Genomic DNA, 24,501 nt, shown 5'->3' with positions numbered 1-24,501 from the left:
CGTTGAACAAATTTTGTGGAAGTTTGCCCGAGTTAAAGTTTGGGTTTTGATAAGTAGTAATTTTTATTATTTCTAATGAATGAAAGCTTACTATTCGAATACTCGACAACGAACGGTTAACAGGATAGTCGAAAACGAGCGGTTAGTCGAATAGTCGACGACTTACGACAATTTGACTATACTGCAAATATGAAATTATTATTCGAATAAAACCCTATCCAGTCCAGATCGAGATCCAGCATTATTAGAATTTGAAGTTTTTAAATTACTGCCAATTACCAATAGGAGCTTTTAGAAATATATGTATGTCTATTAAATATTTACAGCTGACACACACAGTTTGCATCAACAATTTTAAACTTAATGGCTATTTGTATGAGTAAAATTATTAAAAATTTTGACACTAAGATATACTTGACATTACCTTTCAAAAGTTTTTACCGTACAACAAAAACATCGATATCATCAAGTAAAATTCAACGACACAATTGGAGTGATGGATTTGGTTCTAGATATTGAAGTTGACGAGCCAAAATTGTGGGGTAACAAAATAAGGAGCTTAGTTAAAGAGACATACTTCTCGAGATAGTAACGGTCATCGCCAACATCCTTTATATAAAGTTATGATATAGTAAATAAAATTTTAACAAGTTCACATGTATCTTTGTCCGCTGAGCATTGTCCCCATTGTCGCAGTGATCACATTTCCATGAAGGCAACATTTACATGTCCATGTTCCTGATAAGGTGTTAATTAAGTAAGGGAGAACCTTGAATATGATATGATACAATATACATATGTATGTATGTACGTATGTACATACATACCTGCTCGAGATATTCAATCCTGAACACCCGCAGACTTTTGGAATTATTTCCAATACCGAATAATTCCTTTAACACATAAAAACAAAAACTAAGCTTTCAAATTTAAAAGTAAAACAAATTTCAATTAATTACATTAAGAAAAAGTTAATTCCAAAGTAAAAATTTCATTTTTTTTATTAACATTAATAGTAATAATAATAATTAACATCAAAAAAAGAACTTTTAGTTCCAAAAGTAAATAAAAGTATTAGAAGTACATATTCAATGTACATAAAAAATTAAGCAATTCAAAAAAGATTATATAAGTATTAATATATGTATGTATTCATAAATGGTATGCAAATGAAGAAAATGCTGGGATTTAACTTACGTACAAATATAAAAAGGTTCAATAAAGCTTATTGAATTAGGTAAAATATATATATATGATTTTTTCATAAAAAATAAAGTTGCTTTTCCAATGCGTTGTGTGGTAAACGATTAAGGCTCTCAGCAACTAGGAATGCTAATTTGTGCGCATATTGGCATACTGCAGGCACGCGGCAAGTTCCACTCCAATTATAATAAAGATGTGTCATTTTGTACGTTAACATTTGTATTTTGTCGGCATCGAGGCCCATAGTGTCATAAATGACATTATAACTCGTAGGCGACACCGTGCCTTGACGCACTGACTGCGAAACTAAAAAGAAATCATATCGTTCAGGTAAAGTAATGACATCGTCAACCACGGTTCCTGGAACTGGATTTCGCTTATTAACAAAATAACGTGTATTTATGCGTTTTGAAACCACTATAAAAGCCATGGGACAAGGTGTCGGTTCTCCTGCGTTTTTGTAAATCTCATCTAATTTTTCTTTTAAAAACTTAACTTCAGTGTTAAACACCTGAGGCAATTGTCCATCACCTACACCGTCACGATAAAATAGAATCTTTTTTGGCAACATGCCATGTTCATTTCGATATGCTTTTAAAGCATATGTCATGTTCATCGCTATTTCATTCGAAAGCTCTTGTCCTTTCAAATGTTGTGAAACTGTGGAGAAATATTGAGGTTTAGACTTCAAATCCATTGTTGCAACCAAAGCTCCATATGATTTATTTTTTTCTTTGCCAGAATGGCAGACATCAAAACCAACTGTCATCAAACCACTTATTGGAATTTCTGTCATCCAAGGGGCCCCCATAAGTTTGGCATTCATTTGTATGACCACTTTAGTTGCGATAGACATTAAACCGGAAGCTCGGTCACCTCGAGGAGCAATAGTTCGAAGAGTTACAACCTGAGACGGTACTGGACGATCAATGCAGCATTTTTTTTTTATGCAACTATATTTTTCTTCATTGGCAGCCGGCATTACTACCATTAACATTTGAAGATCACTTGCTACAGATGTATTAATGGCCTGTGAATAAGTGCCATTACGATCGTCTAATATTTGCTGGTACATTGGTTCAGCAATTCGCATGCGCATGCCATTAGCTGCTCTTATGCACATTTGTACGAAATTTTGAATTTCAGTCAAATTTCTTTTAAGGGCTATCACGCACCATCTTCGTATATCAACATTCTTATACGGTGATTTATTTCGCAATTCTTTTGTCCAATCAGCATAAACATTACAATCAAAACGTTCATTGTTACCAAAAACTATTCGACAAGATGGTATAACACGACCTGGAACTTCGACGAGATTTTTATCTAAATTCATATTCCAAGCTTTTAGAACGTCAATACTATCAGGAGTCCCAATCAAACGCGTATTGAATGTTTTCAAACGTTCAATACGTCTATCAGGCGCCAAACGAGTAAATTCACTCATTGCTCTCATTAAACTGAAATTACTTCTCATTGCGTTAGTTAGCCCAGTTGAGCGTGACAACTCCGGAATCAACATTATAAGCTCACTTTGACCAGCCCGTATATTACGTTCTGAAGGTCGAGATACCAATAGAGGTTGTTTTGCGTCTTTTATATGAATATTATAACGCTTTTTGTAATATTCCATGTAAGAAATATCACCATCTTTTGTTTTGAATTTAGACATTGGAGAAGACTCAAAGTCGACGTCATCCACTCGATATGTTTTATTATTGTAGTCTGTAAGTACAATAGTACCGACAACTTCATGTTTAAAAGAGTTCAGTGGATCCTGCTTATTTTGGCATTCCTGTAAAGTCTTATAAACAGAATCAGTGCGCATTACTTTATGAGCTATTTCCGCACATAACAAGATATCTTGCTCGTGTTGACGAATAGAAGTCTGATAACCTGGCCATAATTCAAGACAATAGGCATTAAGGGAATGTTTTGCTTTTGGGTCGTAGAAGTTACGTCCTACGAGTTGTAATTTAAGACCCTCCATAGCGCGACGTAAAATGAGATTTAATACTTGAAGTTGTTGAGAATCGGTGACGTCTAACTGCCCCACGTGTTTCAATTTGATTTGAATGGTTTCCTCTTCTCGGTTCTTCGTTATAAGTTCCAAGTCCTGTTTCTCCAGGTATTGTGTACAAAATAACATAGTTCCATCGAAAATATATCCACCTAGTGTATTTTTATGTTTTGCTAAATAAGCACGTCTAACGCGCACCATGTCCACGTCTGGCGCAAAGTCAACGCGATATTGATGTATAGACCACGTTGGTTTCTTCAAAATACGATAATAGTTTGTTTGAACAACCACCTTTGTTCCAGTTTTACCAGTTTTCGTAACACAAGTAGGAGGACGAGAAGTTACAACCTCAGTTAATATACGCTTTCCACGCACTGCTCCTCGAGAATCTTCTCTAACCACAGGCGCATCTCCACTTGCAATATCTCGATGTGCAGTGGCTCTTCCTTGCATAACGGGAGCAGGTGCGCGTTGTTGAATAGGTGCAGTACTGCAGCTTTGCTGCTGCAAACCAGAACCACGAGCGACTCCTGAACTTGGCTGACCCCAAGCAGATGTTGATGGAGCTTGAGGAAACCTCCTTGAAGAACCTGATGCATCTGCATCTTGCTCACCCCGTTTGCTCCGGTTTTCAACTCGAGGTTGCTGTGGATTTGTCGCGCGCCCTCGTCCTCTGGAGCGACCAGCACTTGTTAATTTATCCATCCTTTAGAACGTGCTTTCTAACTAAGAAGATACGATAGGTACAATACGAAACAAGCAAGAAGGTCAGGCCGTTATTAAATAAATGCACGCCAAAAGAATTTGACTTTCAAGTAAGAGTTGCCACACTTTATTGCATGACATGAAGCTTACAAAAACCGGAGAACATAAAGCTATAAAACACGTTCTCTGCAAAAACTTGCAAAAATGTACACAGAAGCATTGTAATATTTTAAAGTCGCCCCATCATGGATAGAATTGTAGAATGCGTCTTCTGTGTCATAAAAGTTTATAGTTTACAATTGCTCATACATAAAACTACTATTCTAATATATAGATATGAAAAATACTAGTATATAGCATGGTTCTCGAACATGTTTACTCATAGAAAGAGAGAATAAAGACGTAAAATGAATATGTGTGTATGTATGTCGTGTAGGGCGAAAGGATTGCACGCCGAAGTGTGTCGTGTATAGCTACTTTAAGAAAAATATTTTATATGTGGTGTCGGAGGTCGCCGTATATGAATAATTAACTTCAAACATTTTAGTAATACAAGATTTAAAAAAGTAAGAGAAGTATAAACATAATAGTAGGTATTTAATTTTAACTAATATAAAGAAATGGACATATCATACATATTTATACTTACGCAAATCAAGTAATATTTGAATGCTCTATTGCTAATTAAATAGCAATAGTTTGGCAGCCCAAAAATTGGCCGATGGCATCGGTCTTTTGTTAATAGAGTACAGTTGAGTTTTATAATATACAGTTATACATACATTAAGTAAGGGGTTATACTTTTGTTGCTCATTATCGGGAAATTTTCTTTCGGTGTTCTTCATTGCATCCACATGGCGACTCGTGTTTCCGAACTTCCTGCGCCCCCTTTCATATAATTAGCCTGCGACGGGATGACAAGAAAAGGGGAGAGAAAAGATAAGTAAACATGTAAATTTTTTTTTTTTATTATCAGTTGTTATTACGACAAGGCTATTTTATGCTTCTCTTTGCAAAATAACGTCAGGTTTGTTAGAGCTTTGAATAATTTTACATTTTACATATTATTGGCATCCTCTCTACTGTCGTTGGCAAGTTTAAAAATATTTTTAAATTAGCGAGAGCGACAACTGAGAGCGTGCTGTCGTGTAATAGTGCACTGTCTAAATAACTGTATCCATAAGAACGTGTGTATTTTAATATTTGAGAGATGTCGCTCTCTATGGGATCATTTTGGAATTCTTTCTATGGTTGCAATTGCGATGGGAAATAGGTATACAAAAAATTAGCTTTTCAAAATATTGGGTAGTCGAAAAAGTCTTTCATATTTCTAATAAAACTTCAACTTGTTTGTTTTTTTATGTTTTAGTAAATTAATAAACAAATATGTACCATTTTGGTCGACCACTTCTTCCGCTAGAGACATTATTTGATCAGTGTGGAACGAAATTTCCACAACGGAAGCGAGCGAACCATTGTTGTGCTATACGAACTGATACAGCATCGTCTCTGTAAACTTCACAAATTTTATTGTGGACTTGCGTGGCACTCTTCGCCTTTTTATACAAAAATTTCAAAATATAGCGAATTTTTTCATTATTTTCACTCGTTTTTAAACAATTGTAATTTCTTTTCAACTTCCCCGAATTTAATTTTTTTTGGTTAAATGAAGCTTAGAATCTCATCTTTCCAACACTATATGGTATGACACAATGTGATTGGTAGCACTGGAGATATACGACTGCGACATGTATTGACAAAATACGAAAATACTTTTTCGAATACCCAATATTTTTATTGACCGCGTTTCATGTACGCGTAGAAGAGTTTAAAATTAGAGTAAGAGGCGGAATGTAAAAAGTTGTAGAGTCGTGACGTATGAGCGACCCCAAAGGATAGCTTGTACATAATGAGCGACAAAAAAGTCCTTGTCCCATCAAGTTAGTCTTACAAGGGTAGAAAGAAACTTTTCTCACGTAGCAAAATTATGTATGTTTTTCAGACAAGCTGCTAGAAAAATATCGGAGGCTGGGATTTAGAATAGCATCCCCGAATTTCGGGAATAAAATGGGTATCACTGGAAAGGTGACGTTCTCCAGATCACGAATATATATATGTGTATATACTTGCCGCTGACTTATAGTTTTAAAGATATTTGCATTTAAAGTTGAAAAATTGACAACTTTTATATTGATAATTTGTATATTGTGAATAACTTTTTCACTTATATTATGCACTTTTCACTTACTAACACTTTACTATAACGTTTCTGTATATTAATTTTTTTAATATTTGTTGTAAATAAAGCTTTATTTTAATTATTTTATTTTAGTTACAATTCTCTGCATTTGCACAATAAGAAAAGGTTGTCATGGTTATTTTTTTTCCGCGCCGCGCTTCAAAGATAAAAATAAAATAAAGCTTTATTTACAACAAATACTAAAAAAATTAATATACAGAAACGTTATAGTGAAGTGTTTAAGCGAAAAGTGCATAATATAAGTGAAAAAGTTACTCACAATATACAAATTATCAATGTAAAAGTTGTAAATTTTTCAATTTTAAATGCAAATATACTTAGAACTCTAAGTCAGCGGCATATATATACATATAAGTATATATTTTCGTGATCTGGAGAACGTCACCTTTCCAGTGATACCCATTTTATCTCCGAAATCTGGGGATGCTATTCTAAATTTTACCCATATCGGATATTACCACCTAATAGAAAAATAAAATAGACGCAATGTAAATATAATGTACTGCGTTTTATTGTAACTACTTTTTCAATTATACATATGTATTTAGATAGAAGTCATTAAATTTAATTAACTTTGACCTTAGTTCGTTTCTCTTCAAATGATTTCATTACTTCACTTCGTTTAGTTGCCTTTAGGAAATTGCTGCCCACACCAAGTAATAATACGATGTGACAGATGTGTAATAAGCCGCTGGAGAAATCCGTACTTGGATATGTATTCCAGCACAGTTCAATCAAACCAAGTAAGAGAAATCGTATACCCAAGCTGTAATTTGTTGACCATATGAGGTAGGGCAATGAATGATAATACCAGACGTAGAATTGATAGTGCAAGGAACGTGCGCAAAGCATCCCAAGAAAGTTACAGAGAAAGAATGGTAATATGGCCAATTGTGAACATTTTTCAAAATGTATCGAGACCTTCTGACGGTATTTTTGAATTGGAGGTGGGGCTTGGGTATTTGGTTTTAATCCAGTGCTATTTTGTAGACCTTTCTCAAACGATTTTAAGAACTGCTGTTGATCAGGGGTCAACTCTTCTTCGCTATCCTTTTCCGTAACTTTTTTGCTTTTTTTGCGATTTTTAGCTTCGTTAATTCGATTTTTTTCCAATTCCATATTCTTTTGGTCAATTTGGGGTTGTAACTGATCTTGTAGTGCTCGTAAACGCACATAACTCTTAAAATATATGATCGCTGAATTTGCAAATAAAAGGAGAAGGAACATATGTACCACGATTAGAAATGCATGGAAGGCCTTATTTTCGAACAATGATCGCGTAAGGAACCTATAATTTACTGTCCATTTGTGTTCAAAAACGCGTTCAAAATCGAAACTTCCTTTTAAATATGCCTTAGGATATGTTATGAGAAATGGGGCTCCTAGAAGTAGTTGTAAACCTCCACAAATAGCTAATTGCAGTATAGTCTTTAGGTAACCTAAATTAACTATGTAAAAAAGCAAGAGTGCTGGAGCAAAAAGTAAAATATTCATTTTAACGCCTACTGCTACACTAAAGCAGATACTACCAATAGTCCATCTCCGATCAAAAAACAAGTTTAATGCTGCGTACAGAAACAAAACTGCTATGGGATCATTGAAGAGACGCAGAACATATATAGAGTGTATGCGGTATGATGTGAAGGTACTTATCAATAACACATATGGAGGAACTTTGCGGCTTTTAGTATACAGACGCAGTACAAGCCATAATTGCAAAAGGTATATAAATGCAAATATGTATTGAGCTAAGCGAATATTTTGTCCATATGAAGTTATATAGTACAACGCCGAATATATGTAGACAAATGCTGCAGGATATACAAGTGGGCCGGTCTCACCTACACAAATAGAAAAAAATTTATAATTTTCAGATAGTTATGATTTTGTAACAATATTTTTAATATACTTTCAAAAACTGTTTCAATTGGCTTATAAAATTTAATAAATAATAAAAATATATCAAATAAGTATGGTGTATAAAAATACTTTCTATATAAGTATGTATGAATTAAAATAAACTAAACAGTCGAATTTTTTGGAGTTTTGGGGACTCTCTGTGCTGAATATTTTTATTATCATTGTGAATTGCTATCAGCTGTGAATAGCTATTGTGAGTGACAAAAGCAGACGTACCGATTGAAGCATGGTTGGTGCTGTTACCGCATAGAAATGTCCCTGTCTGAAGGAGTTATTGTGAAAATGTTTTCATCAGCAAAATCTATTAATCTGCGTGCATTTCGACAGCTCTCAAGTCGTGCTAATAATTACTATCCAGCAGAATGTTTTGGAATGCAACAAATGACACAGCGGCGATTCCTATCTGGCTGGAATGGAGGAGAAAAAATGGTGCCGAGATTATTGTTGACTACAATACCTGGGCGACAACAGCGGTTTGATATACACATGACTAATGTTTTATCCGCCAAAGACTACTACCAAATATTAGGTGTAGCCAAAAATTCTAGCGCAAAAGACATTAAAAAAGCATATTATCAGCTGGCTAAGAAATATCATCCTGACACGAACAAAAACGATCCAGATGCTGGCAAAAAATTCCAAGAAGTTTCTGAAGCATACGAAGTTCTAAGCGATGACACCAAGAGACGTGAATACGACACGTATGGTCAGACATCAGAGAGTATGGGACGGAGTGGAGGATTCGGCGGGCAGGGTCCGCAAGGTTTTTCACAAAATTGGCAATTTCGTTCTACAATTGATCCAGAAGAATTATTTCGTAAAATATTTGGCGAAGCTAACTTTCGAAGTAATAGTTTTGATGATTTCGCCGATTCCAAATTCGGCTTTGGTGCCGCACAAGAAATTGTTATGGATTTAACATTTGCACAAGCTGCTAGAGGTGTCAACAAGGATGTCAACGTTAATGTTGTCGATACGTGTGCAAAGTGCAATGGATCAAAGTGTGAACCTGGCACAAAACCTGGTCGTTGCCAATATTGTAATGGAACAGGAATGGAAACTATTTCTACGGGACCATTTGTAATGCGATCCACTTGTCGTTATTGTCAAGGAACGCGTCAGTACATTAAATACCCATGTACTGAATGTGACGGCAAGGGACAGACGGTACAACGCAAGAAAGTAACCGTTCCAGTGCCAGCAGGTATAGAGAACGGACAAACAGTAAGGATGCAAGTTGGTCGCAAAGAGCTCTTCGTAACCTTCCGCGTAGAAACCAGCAAATATTTCAAACGGGAAGGCGCCGATGTTCATACGGAGGCCTCTATATCAATATCGCAGGCTGTATTTGGCGGTACCATACGTGTACAAGGTGTATACGAAGATCAATGGATTAACATACCTGCAGGTACTTCGTCACACCACAAAGTGTTTCTTCGTGGAAAGGGCCTGAAACGTGTTAATGCCCATGGCCACGGCGACCATTATATAAATATTAAAATTGAAGTACCGAAAAATCTTACAACCGAACAAAAGGCTATATTGGAGGCGTATGCAGAACTCGAAACGGACACACCGGGACAAATCAACGGAATTACCAGACAGAAAGACAACACCAAAAAGGCTACGTAATTACACTTTAAACATATTTTTTTGTTCATACAAGTAGTTATTTACCAAAAATTTTTGTTGTTACAGAACAGAGGACGCCCCGAAAACGTTACTATCGAAAATTAAATCGCTCTTTAACAGATAGTACACATAATATTAGTGATTTACTTGTGTATAAATGGGTAGGAGTTAATGATCACTTGTATTAGAAACGATACAATTGAATGCTTTATTGTTTTAGTTAGTCTAATAGACGGTGAAAACTGTAATAAAATACATTACTATTAATAATAGCTGTAAAAAATCAAATGAGTTGAATTATTGTAATTTGGAAACAAATAGTTACGGATGACTGTGTTGATTTTAAAGGGGTTTTTCGATAAATTTATTAACACCTTGAATATTAAAGTGTGTATCGTGTTCACATGTATCCAATAAATAAGCTTCTAGAATTTTTTCACAGCCAATTGCCAAGTAGATACTAGAGATTCGATAAATTTTGGGCGGGACTTAGGTTCGAGTCAAGGTACACCTAAATCCCTGACTTTCAAGGCTACATAACTGGAATGGGTCTGGATAAAAACTGTCAGTATTCTCACATTTTGCAATTAGGTTGGGTTAAATGATTTAGCTAATGACTGGACTAATTAAAGTATATGGGTTTCTGAAAACTGTCCATGAACGCAAGGTTCGGAGATTATTCAATAAAAATAGTAACGTTTTTGGACACTATTGTTCACTAATGGCTTTAAACTTAGGTACATATATATACATATATGTATATGTATATACATATCGTCATCTAAAATGCAAAATTAATATCAAAACATTCGAAATTCGAGTTTTTCTTAATTTTAGATTACCTATACATACATACCTATGGTATGTATAATATTTATCTGTTATCAGATATAACCGTGATTCAAACTTTGTTTCAATAAGTAGTTTATATGTATAACGTTTTTTGCGTCTCCTTTACGTTATTTTGCATTTCAGGTGGCGATATGGATATTACTACGCATGTATGTATGTACATATATGTACATATAATTTCTTTATAACCCCATTTTATTTGTACCGGCTAGATTGTTATAGTGTAGTACTTATATAGTATGTACTTAAGTTTAAAAATAGAATAAATACACTATGGCTTTGTAAAATTAATTACTAACCTTTCAGCTGTCCATAATCTAAAGTTCCATTTAGAAATCCCTCACATTCTTGCATGTAGGCGATCCAATCTATTTCTGTGTAAGGGACCCTCCAAATCACATTGATGTTTATGATCAGCTCTGCTAACAATATCAAAACTGAGACCAAAGGCAATGCGGCCGGATCCAAAAATAAATACTTTGCATACTCCAAATTTGCGTACTGCTCGAAAAAACTCTTTACTTTGAAGCGTTTGTTTACAGATTTATTGCCACCCGGTGGGTGGTTTTTGAGGTTCAATGGCGGCATTTGTCCAGCTGAGCTACACTATATACTCCTCTATCGTTACTGCTTTGTATCGTTGATTTTCGTTGTTTGTTTCTTATCAAGTATACTGTTCAGTCAAATTTCTCCGTCAAACCAGCACAGTGTGACATTATGAATTGTCAGTAAGAAAGAAATGTTAGCATAGCTCACTTTATCTATTGTGAATATTTTTTGGATACATCAGAGAACGTACAGAGAAAGCAGAGAACGTTTATAATATTATAAAATGTAAATACATAATATTATAAAATATTATAATTAAATTTATAATATTATAAACGTTCTCTGGAACGTATCTACGTTCTGGAACCTTATATAATGAATTTTGGCATAAAAAAAAAACACTGTATTGGTTTAAATTACTTACAATTGTATTTTAACCAAAAAAATAGAGGATGTAATGTGTGCAAATTAATTAAGGTCGTCCTAAAATGAATTATGCGGCTGCCAAATTTATAAATATGTCGTACAGAGGGCGCTCTTTCTCAAACAGAATCCAACGGATGTGGCTGATGAATGCTTGTTAAAGAGAACATAAAACAATTTTTATATTTTTTTTTGTTTTTGTATTTTTTATAAGTTTATCTCTTATCTTATTTTTTATAAGTTTATCTTCATTATGAGTTAAAAAGTAGTAATTGAAATACATTGATACATATATGAATTTCCTTACATAGTTCATGCAATAACATCATGAGGGAATCTAACAAGCATAGAATTGCGTTTTGCCGTTGGCATTTTCTTTTCTACATACTTATGCGCAACCAACATTTTTTCTCAACCAGGGAATTGTGTGATTATGCAGTGTACAAATATGTATGTATGTGTGCAGATATGTTTAGAGATCAATACACTTTGATTTCTTTGGCCCAAATAACAAGTACCGATAATTACCGGAATATTTTAACATTTCTTGTGATAGGTATAATATCAAGAAAATATTGTTTCAATAATCTAAGAAATGAATTAACTATTTAAAAATACATTCATAAGTATAACCTTCATATTCATCTTATTTTCAAAAAAATTTCTAAAATTTTTTTTCTTGCGCACAAGAAAGCGAAATAAGCAAATGCTTACACAGGACCTTTGTACTTATGTATATTTCTTTGTCTGTATGTTTACGAAAACACATATGAGCATCATATGTATGTACATACATATACATATACATATGTACAAATATTCATAAGGAAATAACAAGCGAAGGGGGCCGTCGCCCTGGGCGCAATGTCTTGGGGGGTGGTAAAACGATCTTCGCCGTCTTTTAATATTCAAAAAAAAATACTTCAACAAATTTTTTTACAATATTTATTATAAAAGATAAAGAGTTGTACACTCACAATGTAATAATCTGAATAACAATGAAAAATATTAATTTTTACTCGAATACTCTTCAGTATTTAAACTTGTCTTATATCTTTTGGCTTATATCTTTCTTAAAAATAGTGATAGAACTTAAAGATGAACTTTTCTAGCTTTGTCTAGCGACGTGTCACTCTCACAGTTACGCTTTGAATGTAACAAATACTTTTATTTCTCCAAATTTTCAAAAATGGTAGAACCGGCTGTCGTGGGAATTGGTTGATTAGGGGGGCGGCAGAATATCCTTGGCCCCGGGCGCCCGAAGTTGTAGCTACGCCGCTGGGTGAACTGCTTTTATAAATTATCATTTTGGTCCATGGCTTTTACAAATAAGAATAACTGCTGATTAAGGAATACTTAGGTTGCCAAGGAGTTAACAAAAACATTATAATTTTTACTCTTCGTAAGTGGTCAGTCGCAGATCGGAATTACTCAAGAAGTTTTAGAATAGCATATGGAGGAGAAGCATACAATTATGGTAACTCTTTTATTACTGGCGTAGTGAGCCGTTTTTGCGAAAAAAGAACAGTGGCGCAATAGTCATGATTATATTCACATAAAATCTACTTAGATACCACATTCTGCTCATTTTTATGATTATGCTTTGTTATTTTCGTTTCTTATTTGGTATGTGATTTGTTTTTGTCTTGTAACGAAGCTCTCGACTTACTCTCGGTACTCTTTCTTTCGGAATGGGTATATAAGAGCGCTATTACACGAAGTAACTTTTGTTGCTAATTCTCGGGCGATTCTCTTTTGCTGTCGCCCATTACCTTCACACGAGCAACTTGTGTTGCGCAACTCTGCTCGAGTCTTTTTCTCATTCTCTTTCACTTTACTTTAACCCTACTCTACTTATCTACCTTTATTTTAACCCATTGTCGTTTCTTTTTCCTTATAGGTATTTGGGCCACTCTATCACATATATTAATTAGCTCTGTCAATTAAGAAATACATTTTATTTATTAAAACAAAGATATATCACCCTTCTTACTATCGTCCGAATCAATTTGTATGGCTTCATCCATACATTTCACAATATCGTTAATTAATTCGATTTTTTCGTCATACTCCATTTTCTAAAATATTTATATTATATTATGTATATTTGTATACATATTTGCAAATTACTTACCAAAAGATGAAATTAAATTTTTTAAATACATAGTATATTCAAAATATTAATTTCAAAAAAGATACGCAAATACAACTATGTACTACGAAAGAAAGAACACGAATGTCGGAAAACGTCGCAGCGAACTGTTACGAATAAGAACACAAAGCGAGTTGCTGAACACTGGAAACTCGACGCGATTCTCCTCTCCTCGTCGCCCCCTCGCCAATAAACCAAGAGTTGCCGCAACAAAAGTTGCTTCATGCAATAGGCGAGTAAGCGGTTGCTTTATATTGGCTTTTATTGTTTTCGGCTAAGTGTGAGTGACTACCTCGCAGTGAAACGTCAAACTGGTCAGAAACAAAACCCAGTCAATAACATGAAACCGCATATGTGTGTGGTAAGCCTCAAAAATTATACAAAATTTCGATTTTTTCTTTCTTAGTATTTTGATATAAGTACATTGCCAAGTTTATAAAATACATATGTATTAAGTTTGATTACTGCTACAATTTTTATAATTTTCTGTTTTTATGTGTACCATTCTTGTGAAAAAAGCTTGCAAACAACAAGAAAAAGTGGTCAAAAGTAATCTTCAAAAATACCTACCTCTGAGTAGTACTTTGATATTATGCAGCGTTGTAGCATATACTTAGTTCTGCTCTCTGACATCGCAAATCATTTCACAAGATATTTAATATATATTACGATTAATATTGGTGTACTTTCTGACCCATATGGAATACATTTTTCATGGATGCATAGAATACTTCAACTTGCAGGGCGTGTTTATATAGAGAGCGCAACAGCGAAAGAGCAACGCAGTTTTACTCCCCCAATCAGCATTTACGTTCTCCATTCTAATTTAAATTGACGAATGCTTAGTTTGCGATTACATGAAGCAACTTTAGTTGCTAATTCTCGGGCGATTCTCTTTTGCTGTCGCCCATTACCTTCACACGAGCAACTTGTGTTGCGCAACTCTGCTCGAGTTTTTTTCTCATTCTCTTTCACTTTACTTTAACCCATTGTCTACTCTTTACTTTAACCCATTGTCGTTTCTTTTTCCTTATAGGTATTTGTGGCCACTCTATCACATATATTAATCAGCTCTGTCAATTAAGAAATACATTTTATTTATTAAAACAAACATATATCACCCTTTTTACTATCGTCTAAATCAATTTGTATGGCTTCCTCCATACATTTCACAATATCTTTAATTAATTCGATTTTTTCGTCATACTCCATTTTCTAAAATATTTATATTATATTATGTATATTTGTATACATATTTGCAAATTACTTACCAAAAGATGAAATTAAATTTTTTAAATATATTCAAAATATTAATTTCAAAAAAATATACGCAAATGCAACTATGTACTACGAAAGAAAGAACACGAATGCCGAAAAACGTCGCAGCGAACTGCTACGAATAAGAACACAAAGCGAGTTGCTGAACACTGGAAACTCGGCGCGATTCCCCTCTCCTCGTCGCCCCCTCGCCTATAAACCAAGAGTTGCCGCAACAAAAGTTGCTTCGTGTGATAGGGCTCTAGCAGGAAGATCGGCAAAGATGAGCCAGGAGCATCAAACAATGTCTTAAGAGTTCAACGTTAATCAAAACCCAGCAGACAAATTGTTCGGCCGCCGTACGTATAAAACGATTACGCGAATGAACCATCGTATTAGTATTTATCTATAACAAATATATGCGTATATATATATACATATATACATTTACGTACATTCATTAGAAAAGTGATCTCTAGGTGATTTTACAAATATCAAATGGTAATTTTTAATTTTTTGTCCAATTTGGAAATGATAAAATGCACACATACTTACCTTATGGAAGCTTATCATACGCGGTTTAGTTATCCCGCAAGTTACGCTGAAGACGATTTTCATATATAATATTCAAGTAATCGTAACTAATTATATTTAAGTATCCATCCTAACAATATCTGGTCAACACAGTAACAACAATAGCCATGAGCGATGTGATTGCCGGTATCACCAACGAAGCAGAAGTAAATACATACCTATGTATGCATGTAGATGCGGAATCAGTAGCGGCAATAACAACAATGGCGGTTTGTAGTAAGTCCGCATCGAAAACAGCCGATGCTATTCTGTTGTAGCATTTGAAACAGTTAAATCAGTTGAAGTCTAGCAACGAACGATAAAGGTGTATTAGGTGTTCTGTTGCGTTCCTTCAAAGCACTCAACTAAAATTGTACGTGAAGTAAAAGTAAGGATTATTTCTTAGATAAATACGTTTAATATGACTAGTAGATAACTAAAAAAGAAACGCATTACAACGCTGAAAAACTAATTCTTAAAAGAGACTCTTGTATTGTATATCCATTCGTTTCGTTGTTGCTTATACAAATATTACCGGCATTTAAGCAAACAATTAGACATGTACGTACATATGTACATACATATATACGTGTTGAGAAAATGTGTTCGTTTAAAAAACTGAGTTTGTTATTACATCAAAATGCGAAACTAGAACTATTTTGTGTTAAATCCATAAACCAATAAATGTTCTTGTGTGTTTCTCCTTCACCATTCAGAAGAGAAAATTGTTTCAACCAGTTCGAGCTATTTTATTTACTTGGTATCTCTGAATTTCGTTTTTTTGGCGAACATGTTTACCATTTAGATTCGCTTATTAAAACAATGTTTTGATTTTTATTGTCGTATTTTTTCTCTTCCAATGGAAATTTGAATGTCTTATATAAAAATATTTAAGTGAAAGCGACATTAAATATGGTTAATTGTATTAATATTTTTAATATTTAATTCTTAAAGAACTCTTTAAGTGAAGTTATGTGTTGAAAAAGCCACCAGTTTCAGAAAAGAAAAGACAAAGTTCAGCGTTATAGTGTAATTTTTAGAACGTATCAGTTTAACTGTTTTCAGTTAAGTGCCGTGAAGGAGAGCGTTGGAGAGATTGGGGACAATTCCTTCGGATCCAGAGTTCTCAGAAGGACTCGGTGAACTGCAATAATGGTTTCCAGACCTTTGCCAACAATTCACTACAATAATGCTGCCTGATTAGGTGCCTTAAATATAATAAATTTTGAATTTCTGTGTACATATGTATATGTATCTACTTACCCTAAATAAAAGATCCATAAATATGTATGTACATATGTATATTACTTCCTTTAAATTACTAGTAGAAAAGAAGGAAATGTTTTTCTTTTAATTATATAGTAATGTTCTTCTGTTTTTTCTTTAATTCACAGATTGTCGTAAAAGTTTCACTGCTGCTACACAAAGAAAATTGTTAACCATGATGACCATGCTCGACCAAATGAAGAAATAATAATAATAAATGAGTAAAAAATAATAATTTAAAGACAGATAGCCAATAAGAGTTGATACAACTTGACTGAATCTTGAATGAAATCAAAGGAAAACAGAACGATACTTTGACAAAAAAAAATATATGTATGTATGTAGTATATTCACTTTCTCAATAAACATATTTATGTGGGTGTGTAAAAGATGACATACGTATGTATGTATGTATATCGATATGTGTTTGATCAAATTAGTGTTTCTGTGCTTTGCCAACCTCCCCTCAACTAAATAATTTCCTGTGGCCTTATTCAATAAATAAACTCATCAAGAGTTTTATTAAGCACAAAATTAAAACGCTTAAAGACGGCACAAGTGTAAAAGTGAGTGTATTGTGAAGTGAGAGTATTTGTGTATGAAACGATTTAAAGAAACTCATAAAATATAAATAGAAGCAGCACAGCCAGTGTATCAAAAATTAATAATACAGTAAGTGAAAAAACACATGTGAAATAAGAAAATGTGAGAACTTAAATTAATAATAAAAATCGGCCGCTACGTATACATTATATTTAGCTTATCAACACATAACAACAAAAAGAACGCTAAAAACCGAAAAACGTGCATTCGCCGAACAAAAAAATAAAATAACAAAAAAAAAGCAAAAAAAAAACATTGAAGTGTCATAAAGATCACTATTTTTACAAATATATATATACATATGTAGATACATATGTATGAACATACAAACATTCATATACATATATACATATAAAGCCGAAACATATACCAATAGTTTGGTGCAGTGTTTTAATTCCTCTTCGTCACGCACAGTGGTACACAGTTGATAAAATCTCTAATTGCAAAGTACTGTGAATGAGTAATTTCGGTAAGTAATATTGATTACAAATTCTTTAGAGAATTTGTTCATAAGTATATACTCAGGTACATATGTACATATGTATATGGTAGAGAGAATGTAAATTTGTATTATTCTTAAAAAATAAAAAGTATAATGAAGTTTTCAATGTGGGCTTTATGCTTAAAAATGAAAAATTTGTGACCGATTATGGTACCTATGACGGAGAAGGTTGGAGAGAAGCAATCATTGAAAAATTGACAACACTATTGACTACTCATTGAAGTGCTGAACACATTGAGCGCGACAGACTGCAAGCGACATCTGTCAAATATTAAAATACACACGTTCTTATGGACATAGTTATTTTGACAGCTGCACGATTACATGAGTGCAGGTCGACAGTTGTCGCTCTCGCTAACTTCAGGCACAATTCCGATTTCTTTGGCGCCGCGATTTGAAGGTACCGTTGGAAAGAGGAAGTCCTCCTGATTAAAAAATATATAGGGTTATAGGTACCGCAAACGCTTAGTTTACGAGATATTCGACCTTTAAGTTCAAAAATTCCCAAAATTCGAGCATTTCAACAAGCTATTTTCCCGCATTAAACACACTTTACTCACATTTTTCACTTCAAATTAATTAATTTAAACTATAAACTTTTTAATAAATCCACATTTTACACTTTTAACAGTTTTTTTACCGAAGAAATCTTTATTTTAAAAATTACATTTTACACTCGTAGTGAACATCATGTGTGTGCTAAAATTACGACGAAATGGAGCGCTGCCATGTGATAATAAGGAAATTCGCTGAAATGCCTTTTTTCCCAAAAATTCCTCTATCCATTCATATGGATATGTTCTTTATTTAATTTAATAAACAAATATGTAATATTATATACTAATATTATATAATAATATTATATAATAATATTTAACCATTTTATAATGAAAACTCAAACTTTGTTTGAATATTAGTGCAAGATAACCAAAAAATATAACCACTTCATAACGAAACTCAATATATTTTTTTTATTTTAACGCAGAAAGGATTACTATGCGAAAGTACTTCAGTGACCCCGGGTATTCGCCCGATAGGGTTATTTTTTTAAAGCGCGGATAACGCAGAAAGGATCAGTCACCCCGGATATTCGCTCGACCAGGGTTATTTTTTTAAAGCGCGGCCGAAGGCCGCCAACGCAATAGGAGTACTACGCGAAAGTATTTCAGTCACCCCGGGTATTTGCTCGACCAGGGTTATTTTTTTAAAGCGCGGCCGAAGGCCGCCAACGCAGAAAGGAGTACTATGCAAAAGTACTTCAGTTAACCCGGGTATTCGCTCGACCAGGGTTATTTTTTTAAAGCGCGGCCGAAGGCCGCCAACGCAGAAAGCAGTACTACGCGAAAGTACTTCAGTCACCCCGATATGATATAAATTTTACAATATTATTATAGATTTTTACTTCTTTATTTTTATTAAACATAAATCGCATATTATACATATGTTGCCCAAAATTGGACCAAAAGTCCAATTTTGGGCAACTTTTTCGAGCATTTCGGCCGGAAATGTTGTCTTCCAAAGCTGGAATAGTTGCTGGCTTATTTCTGTAGACTTTAGACTTGACGTAGCCCCACAAAAAATAGTCTAAAGGCGTTAAATCGCATGATCTTGGTGGCCAACTTACGGGTCCATTTCTTGAGATGAATTGTTCTGCCAACTTTTGAAAATTCGACGTTGTGGCAGATCGTTCGGCTTCAGTTCTTGCACGAGCTGTATTTTATACGGTTTTACACCAAGATCTTTGCGTAAAATCTTCCATGTGGTCGAATAACACAAACCCAATTGCTGCGAACGGCGACGAACGCATTTCACGGTCTTCAGCCACACTCTCAGAAACAGACGCAATATTCTCTTCTGTACGCACTGTACGCATTCGTGTGGTTGGTTTAATGTCCAATAAAGTAAACTGAGTGCGAAACTTGGTCACAATCGCATTAATTGTTTGCTCACTTGGTCGATTATGTAGACCATAAATCGGACGTAAAGCGCGAAACACATTTCGAACCGAAATGATTTTTATAAAATTCAATGATTTGCAAGCGTTGCTCGTTATTTTATTATTAAACATAAATCGCATATCTCTTTGACATATGTCTGAAATACATCTGTCAAATACTAATGTATATACTATGTAAAAATCACCCGTATATATGCATACAACTCAATATTATAACTTGAAAACTGTTGGAAAGTATTTTTTATTATAATTAATATAGAAAAAAGAATTACGCAAAAGAACAAACAAAGAAAAATCGTTAATAATCCTACAAATTTGGTGTTTGAGATGTGGCAACGCTCGTTTTCCTCATAATTGTAAACAATCTAGCCTTTGCAACGATGAGTGTTCTAAGTGATTTTTAAATTAATAAATATAGGTAAAATATTACAAAATAAAAGTGAAATGTGAACTTATTTCAATCTTTAAAGTGTATATTTACATATAACAAGAGGAAAATGTGAAAAAATTTAGAGAAACATAGAGAAATAACATGTTTTCTTAGTGCAAATTTTTGAATTTTTAAACGGGAATATTTCAAAAAATATTAGTTATTTTTACATTATTTTTGGATATTCCTCCTCTGGAGAAGCTACCCTATCCGCACATACCCCATTTATATGGAAATTCGTTTTTTTTACCCCGCCGCCAAAGTAATCGGAATCGTGCCTAACTTCAATATATTTTTATATTTGCCAACGACACTGGACGACAGTAGAGTTGACAGTAGAGAGATGAGGTAGATTGGTGTTGCCACTAATATGTAAAATTATTCAAAGCTCTAACAAACCTGACGTGATTTTACAAATAAAAACATAAAATAGCCCTATTATATCATTTGTAATAACAATTGATAATTTAAAACAAATAAATTTACTTATTTACTTCTTTTTGCATAAAAAATTTCACTTTGACCAAAATATTAAAATTTCATTGAAGTGAAAGATGTTAGTATGCCCACAACGAAAATGTGTACATACAAAATGGACAACTGAATTGATTTGTGTACATGCCGCTGCCTTCTTACAAATGTTCATGTAGTGGGATTCACGACGACATTTTCAGTTCACTGCCGTGCTGCCATGTCGTGTCGCGCTCAATGTGTTCAGCACTTGAGAATCAATGAAACTCGGTGGACTGCATTTTTTTATGACTTTATTCTTTCCTCTTTTTCATATCAACGATAAATTTCAACTACAAATATTAAATACAACCATACATGCATACAAACCTGAGTTTATTATTCTTCATTTCTTTTACTCTCTTGTTTGTTTATGAAAAGCAACAGTATCAGCTGATGTATTATGTAAACATCCAAGAGGTAGGTCAATGTGTGTTACAGTAAAATGCACATATGTGTATGTATCTAAGTATACGTATGTATTTGAACACATACTTACCAATATATATTAAAGATACAAGTAAATAGATATATTAGCTGTCTTCGATTCAGCCAGCGTTATGGAAGGCATACACACAACAATTAGTTGGTTGATTGAGTTGGGCTAGAAATTGCCCTTCTCGCTACATACGATCAACCCAAACACAATCCAAATAACACAACCAACTTGACAAAATATCAAAAAATTTTGATTTTCATCCAATCAGTTGGTACAACTCATACAACTGCCCCATATACATACATATGTATGTATGTACATACGTAACAATCAGTTGTACAATTCGATGAAATTGGTACAATAATTGGTGCGTGTATGCCTTCCATTACTTGACAGCGAATCGAACAAACTATACCAGATGCTCAAACATACAATGTACATATGTATATACATATATGTGTATTCATAGAAGAAGTTGTGGAGTGCACTTGAAATTATCTCTATATTCGGCGTATTTTTATTTCATATATAAGTACATATGTAGTATGTACATACATATTTAAATATATACATATGTACATATGTGTGTTTGTATCTAGGTATTTTCTTGTTATTGTTTAACAAACATTTCTCGCATACATACATATGTTTGGTGTTCTCTGCGTGATGTCAGGAAGTTTTTGGACGGTTGTTCCAACCAGGCTATATCCATTGCTTTATTGGTTTGACCTTCGTACAGGGATATGAAAGGGTAATCCATAATGCTCAGCGAGCTTTCCAAAAGTAATTATTTGTATGTAAAATACAATTATGTAGTTCAGTTAATATTAGGACCTCAGGATCGGGTTAAATGCCGCAAATATTAAACAAGGCCCGAAGAAAAACTCGCATGTTTTTACTAATACGGTCTCGACAAGACTGCAAGGCGGTTGCTGGCCTACTGATAGGTCAAAACGTACTGACATCACACGCTAGTCGGCTGGCCACGACACATGCAGAAAGTGCATAACTACCTTCTCTAATTAGGATAATAAAATATTAAAACTAAAACGTCTTAAAAACTTTGTTTTAATTAATAACATCAACCCATATGAAAACCTCCTCGAGAGCACATTTTAACAACATTGTCCGAAAGATCTATATTTTTTTAACATACATAATGTACATACATATGGGTGGTATATACCTACATGTTTTTGTTTGCAACATGTTGCTACAGAGTATAATAGTTTTGTTCACCTAACGGTTTTACGTATCATCTAAAACTAATCGAGATAGAAATAGGGTAATATACATATGTACATATGTATGTACATATATATAAATGATCAGTATGACGAGATGAGTTGAAATCCAGGTGACTGTTTGTAAAAATTGAGATGGGCATCAGGGAAAAGGGTGTGAAAATTGAAAGATAACCCCGCTCACCAAAAGTGTAATATCATTAACTAAATATCGTCACCTGAAATGCAAAATAACGTATCATCAAAAAATTCGAAATTGAGTGTCTTATTGATTACGCTTCACTACTTCAAATTACATAGATAATTTTCATATGTATGTATGTTCAACATTTTCAGGTTCTGCGGTCAGATATAAACCAGTTTTAACCAATATTAAAATTTTTTCACTCATGTTCCATTTTATTACATGTTTCATTCATGCCACTGTAAATTTCCGAAAATGTTGTTACGTTATTTTGCATTTCAGTACCTAGTTACCGAATGTGTTGAACCCAACCGAAAATAACAATGTATGGGATATACAATTAAAATTCAGAGATAATCCTTTCCTGACAATAATAACTCTGACTATTAAAAAATAGTTGAATCGGGTCAATACTTCCCCGAGTCCCCATATATCTGATATAATTGCTTAGCTGTCAGAATTGCAAACCAATTCTGATTTTCAATGGTGTAACAGAATCTGATTGGATTTTCGTCTTTTCGAACGTACGCAAAACCAATATTCGAATCAGCTGTTTACTAATGTGACATAACTTGCAAATGAATACATTTGGAAGCAATCCTATTAAAGTTTTTAATGAGTTCCGAATTAAAGAAAGATTTTAAGAGATAACATTTATCGAATGAATAAAGACGCATTTGGGTGTTAAATTACGTTTATTACGTTTTGTAAATCTTCTTTAAGGCCTGTTTTAGAAGCTTCCAAATATTAATTTTTTTTGCTTGAATATCTTTAAAAATTATCTAAGAATATGTCCCCAAAGTTATAGATGGGAATTCGAAATATATAGCAGATATATAGTACATACATATGAGCGCTTGAGCAGAAAGCGAAAACTTTGACGCGCGATTTATCGGTTTTTCATTTTTACGATCTTTGTTATTTGGCGGGCAGGATAGAAAAAAACTAAACGTCATATGAATTTGGGGCAAAGTTTATTATCTTTGGCATTAATTTATCTTCTATTGAAACTAAAAAAAAAAACTAAGAAAAGGTAAGTTTGAACATATGTATGTTTAGACAACATAAAGCAAAATTTTTTTGGTCGAAAACCACTTTCTTTTGAATTTTAAAACATTTTTAGAATTACACACTTTTTTTTTTAATTTCCTAGTTTAACTTAAACATAAGTTATTAACAAATATGAATCGTATCCAGAAAATTTTCGGACGATGTTTAAATATATAACTACAAATCCTAGAAATTTCGCTTTAAGCAATTATTTCTTTCCCTCCCAAAACAAACCTAAAAAATCGATTTTTTAAGCCTCTAAAGCAGGCTCCCCCCTTAAATATCCGCATCCAAACCTAAATAATAAGAACATTTCTTGTTTTATTCTTATGTTTTCTCCTATAGAAATAAAGATAAATTAATTCGTAACAATAAAATAACTTGATTTCTTAACTTACATTTCGAATCTGTGTGCGACTATCTTCTTGCTTTGTTTCTGACAGCAAAACTGATAAAATTGGTATCTGTTACACCCAAAACCGATACAAATTCTGTTTCGAATATCCAACCAATAATATCTGAATTCATGATACCTACTGCTTTTTTTTGATCGGTTTCAATTCTGATTCCGACAACTATCAGATTTTACTTTATACTACATATGTACATATGTATATCGGCCAATATAAGAGTTATCCCATTGAAAATGAGATAGCGTATTTCACCCATAACAAGTATCTCTGTGTCTAAAATAAGTAAAATTCGACGAAAACTTAACCTAGCTCCCATACACATATTACTAATATCAGGAGTTTTTAACGTGCGACTGA

At 33.6% G+C, this 24,501-nt stretch overlaps 4 protein-coding genes and 1 long non-coding RNA gene across 8 annotated transcripts in view; 2 read left to right on the top strand and 3 right to left on the bottom strand.

The window, feature by feature from the left end:
* Positions 1 to 975: 975 nt before the first annotated feature.
* LOC126756656 (protein aubergine) lies at positions 976 to 4,065 on the bottom strand. Its single transcript, XM_050469875.1, has one exon. It carries the CDS (start codon positions 3,926 to 3,928, stop codon positions 1,262 to 1,264), a length of 2,667 nt encoding a protein of 888 aa, XP_050325832.1. The 5' UTR covers positions 3,929 to 4,065; the 3' UTR covers positions 976 to 1,261.
* A 2,612-nt stretch (positions 4,066 to 6,677) lies between these two features.
* Positions 6,678 to 11,306, bottom strand: LOC126756659 (lethal(2)neighbour of tid protein 2). The gene is made up of 2 exons (XM_050469878.1): positions 10,892 to 11,306; positions 6,678 to 8,029 (listed from the first exon to the last, which is right to left on the bottom strand). Exons 1-2 carry the CDS (start codon positions 11,178 to 11,180, stop codon positions 6,753 to 6,755), a joined length of 1,566 nt encoding a protein of 521 aa, XP_050325835.1. The 5' UTR covers positions 11,181 to 11,306; the 3' UTR covers positions 6,678 to 6,752.
* Positions 8,277 to 10,028, top strand: LOC126756660 (protein tumorous imaginal discs, mitochondrial). Of its 2 annotated transcripts, none has more exons than XM_050469879.1 (2): positions 8,277 to 9,736; positions 9,807 to 10,028. In XM_050469879.1, the coding sequence occupies exons 1-2, from the start codon at positions 8,361 to 8,363 to the stop codon at positions 9,862 to 9,864; spliced, it is 1,434 nt and encodes a 477-aa protein (XP_050325836.1). In that variant the 5' UTR covers positions 8,277 to 8,360; the 3' UTR covers positions 9,865 to 10,028. The 2 variants fall into 2 exon arrangements, with proteins under 2 accessions (XP_050325836.1, XP_050325837.1); XM_050469880.1 differs by having other exon boundaries at positions 8,278 to 9,736; positions 9,812 to 10,028.
* Positions 11,307 to 14,792: 3,486 nt separating the features above from the next.
* LOC126757671 (uncharacterized) lies at positions 14,793 to 15,695 on the bottom strand. Its single transcript, XR_007666763.1, has 2 exons — positions 15,529 to 15,695; positions 14,793 to 15,379 (listed from the first exon to the last, which is right to left on the bottom strand). It is a non-coding gene; the product is annotated as an uncharacterized LOC126757671 (long non-coding RNA).
* A 152-nt stretch (positions 15,696 to 15,847) lies between these two features.
* LOC126757670 (sestrin homolog) overlaps positions 15,848 to 24,501 on the top strand; it is a 71,219-nt gene continuing 62,565 nt past the window's right edge. The window contains exons 1-2 of one of the 3 annotated variants that reach the window (XM_050471758.1): positions 15,848 to 15,934; positions 16,941 to 17,884. The gene's annotated coding sequence lies outside the window, so the exon portion shown is untranslated. Of the gene's footprint in view, positions 15,935 to 16,632; positions 16,751 to 16,940; positions 17,885 to 24,501 lie in introns of those variants that run through there. The other 2 variants (XM_050471759.1, XM_050471761.1) reach the window with 2 other exon arrangements.

Source organism: Bactrocera neohumeralis, chromosome 4 (assembly GCF_024586455.1).
Source record: "Bactrocera neohumeralis isolate Rockhampton chromosome 4, APGP_CSIRO_Bneo_wtdbg2-racon-allhic-juicebox.fasta_v2, whole genome shotgun sequence".
Classification (NCBI taxonomy): Eukaryota; Metazoa; Arthropoda; class Insecta; order Diptera; family Tephritidae; genus Bactrocera; species Bactrocera neohumeralis.
This window is presented reverse-complemented; position numbering and strand designations above follow the sequence as displayed.

Bases quoted from the DNA above. Each gene is read 5' to 3' on its own strand.
- LOC126756659 (XM_050469878.1), bottom strand. From the start codon at position 11,180: ATGCCGCCATTGAACCTCAAAAACCACCCACCGGGTGGCAATAAATCT. The intron at 8,030-10,891 runs GTTAGTAATTAA...CTATTTGTGTAG, and splicing joins AGATTATGGACAGCTGAAAG to GTGAGACCGGCCCACTTGTA.
- LOC126756656 (XM_050469875.1), bottom strand. From the start codon at position 3,928: ATGGATAAATTAACAAGTGCTGGTCGCTCCAGAGGACGAGGGCGCGCG.
- LOC126756660 (XM_050469879.1), top strand. From the start codon at position 8,361: ATGTCCCTGTCTGAAGGAGTTATTGTGAAAATGTTTTCATCAGCAAAA. The intron at 9,737-9,806 runs GTAATTACACTT...TTGTTGTTACAG, and splicing joins GACAACACCAAAAAGGCTAC to AACAGAGGACGCCCCGAAAA.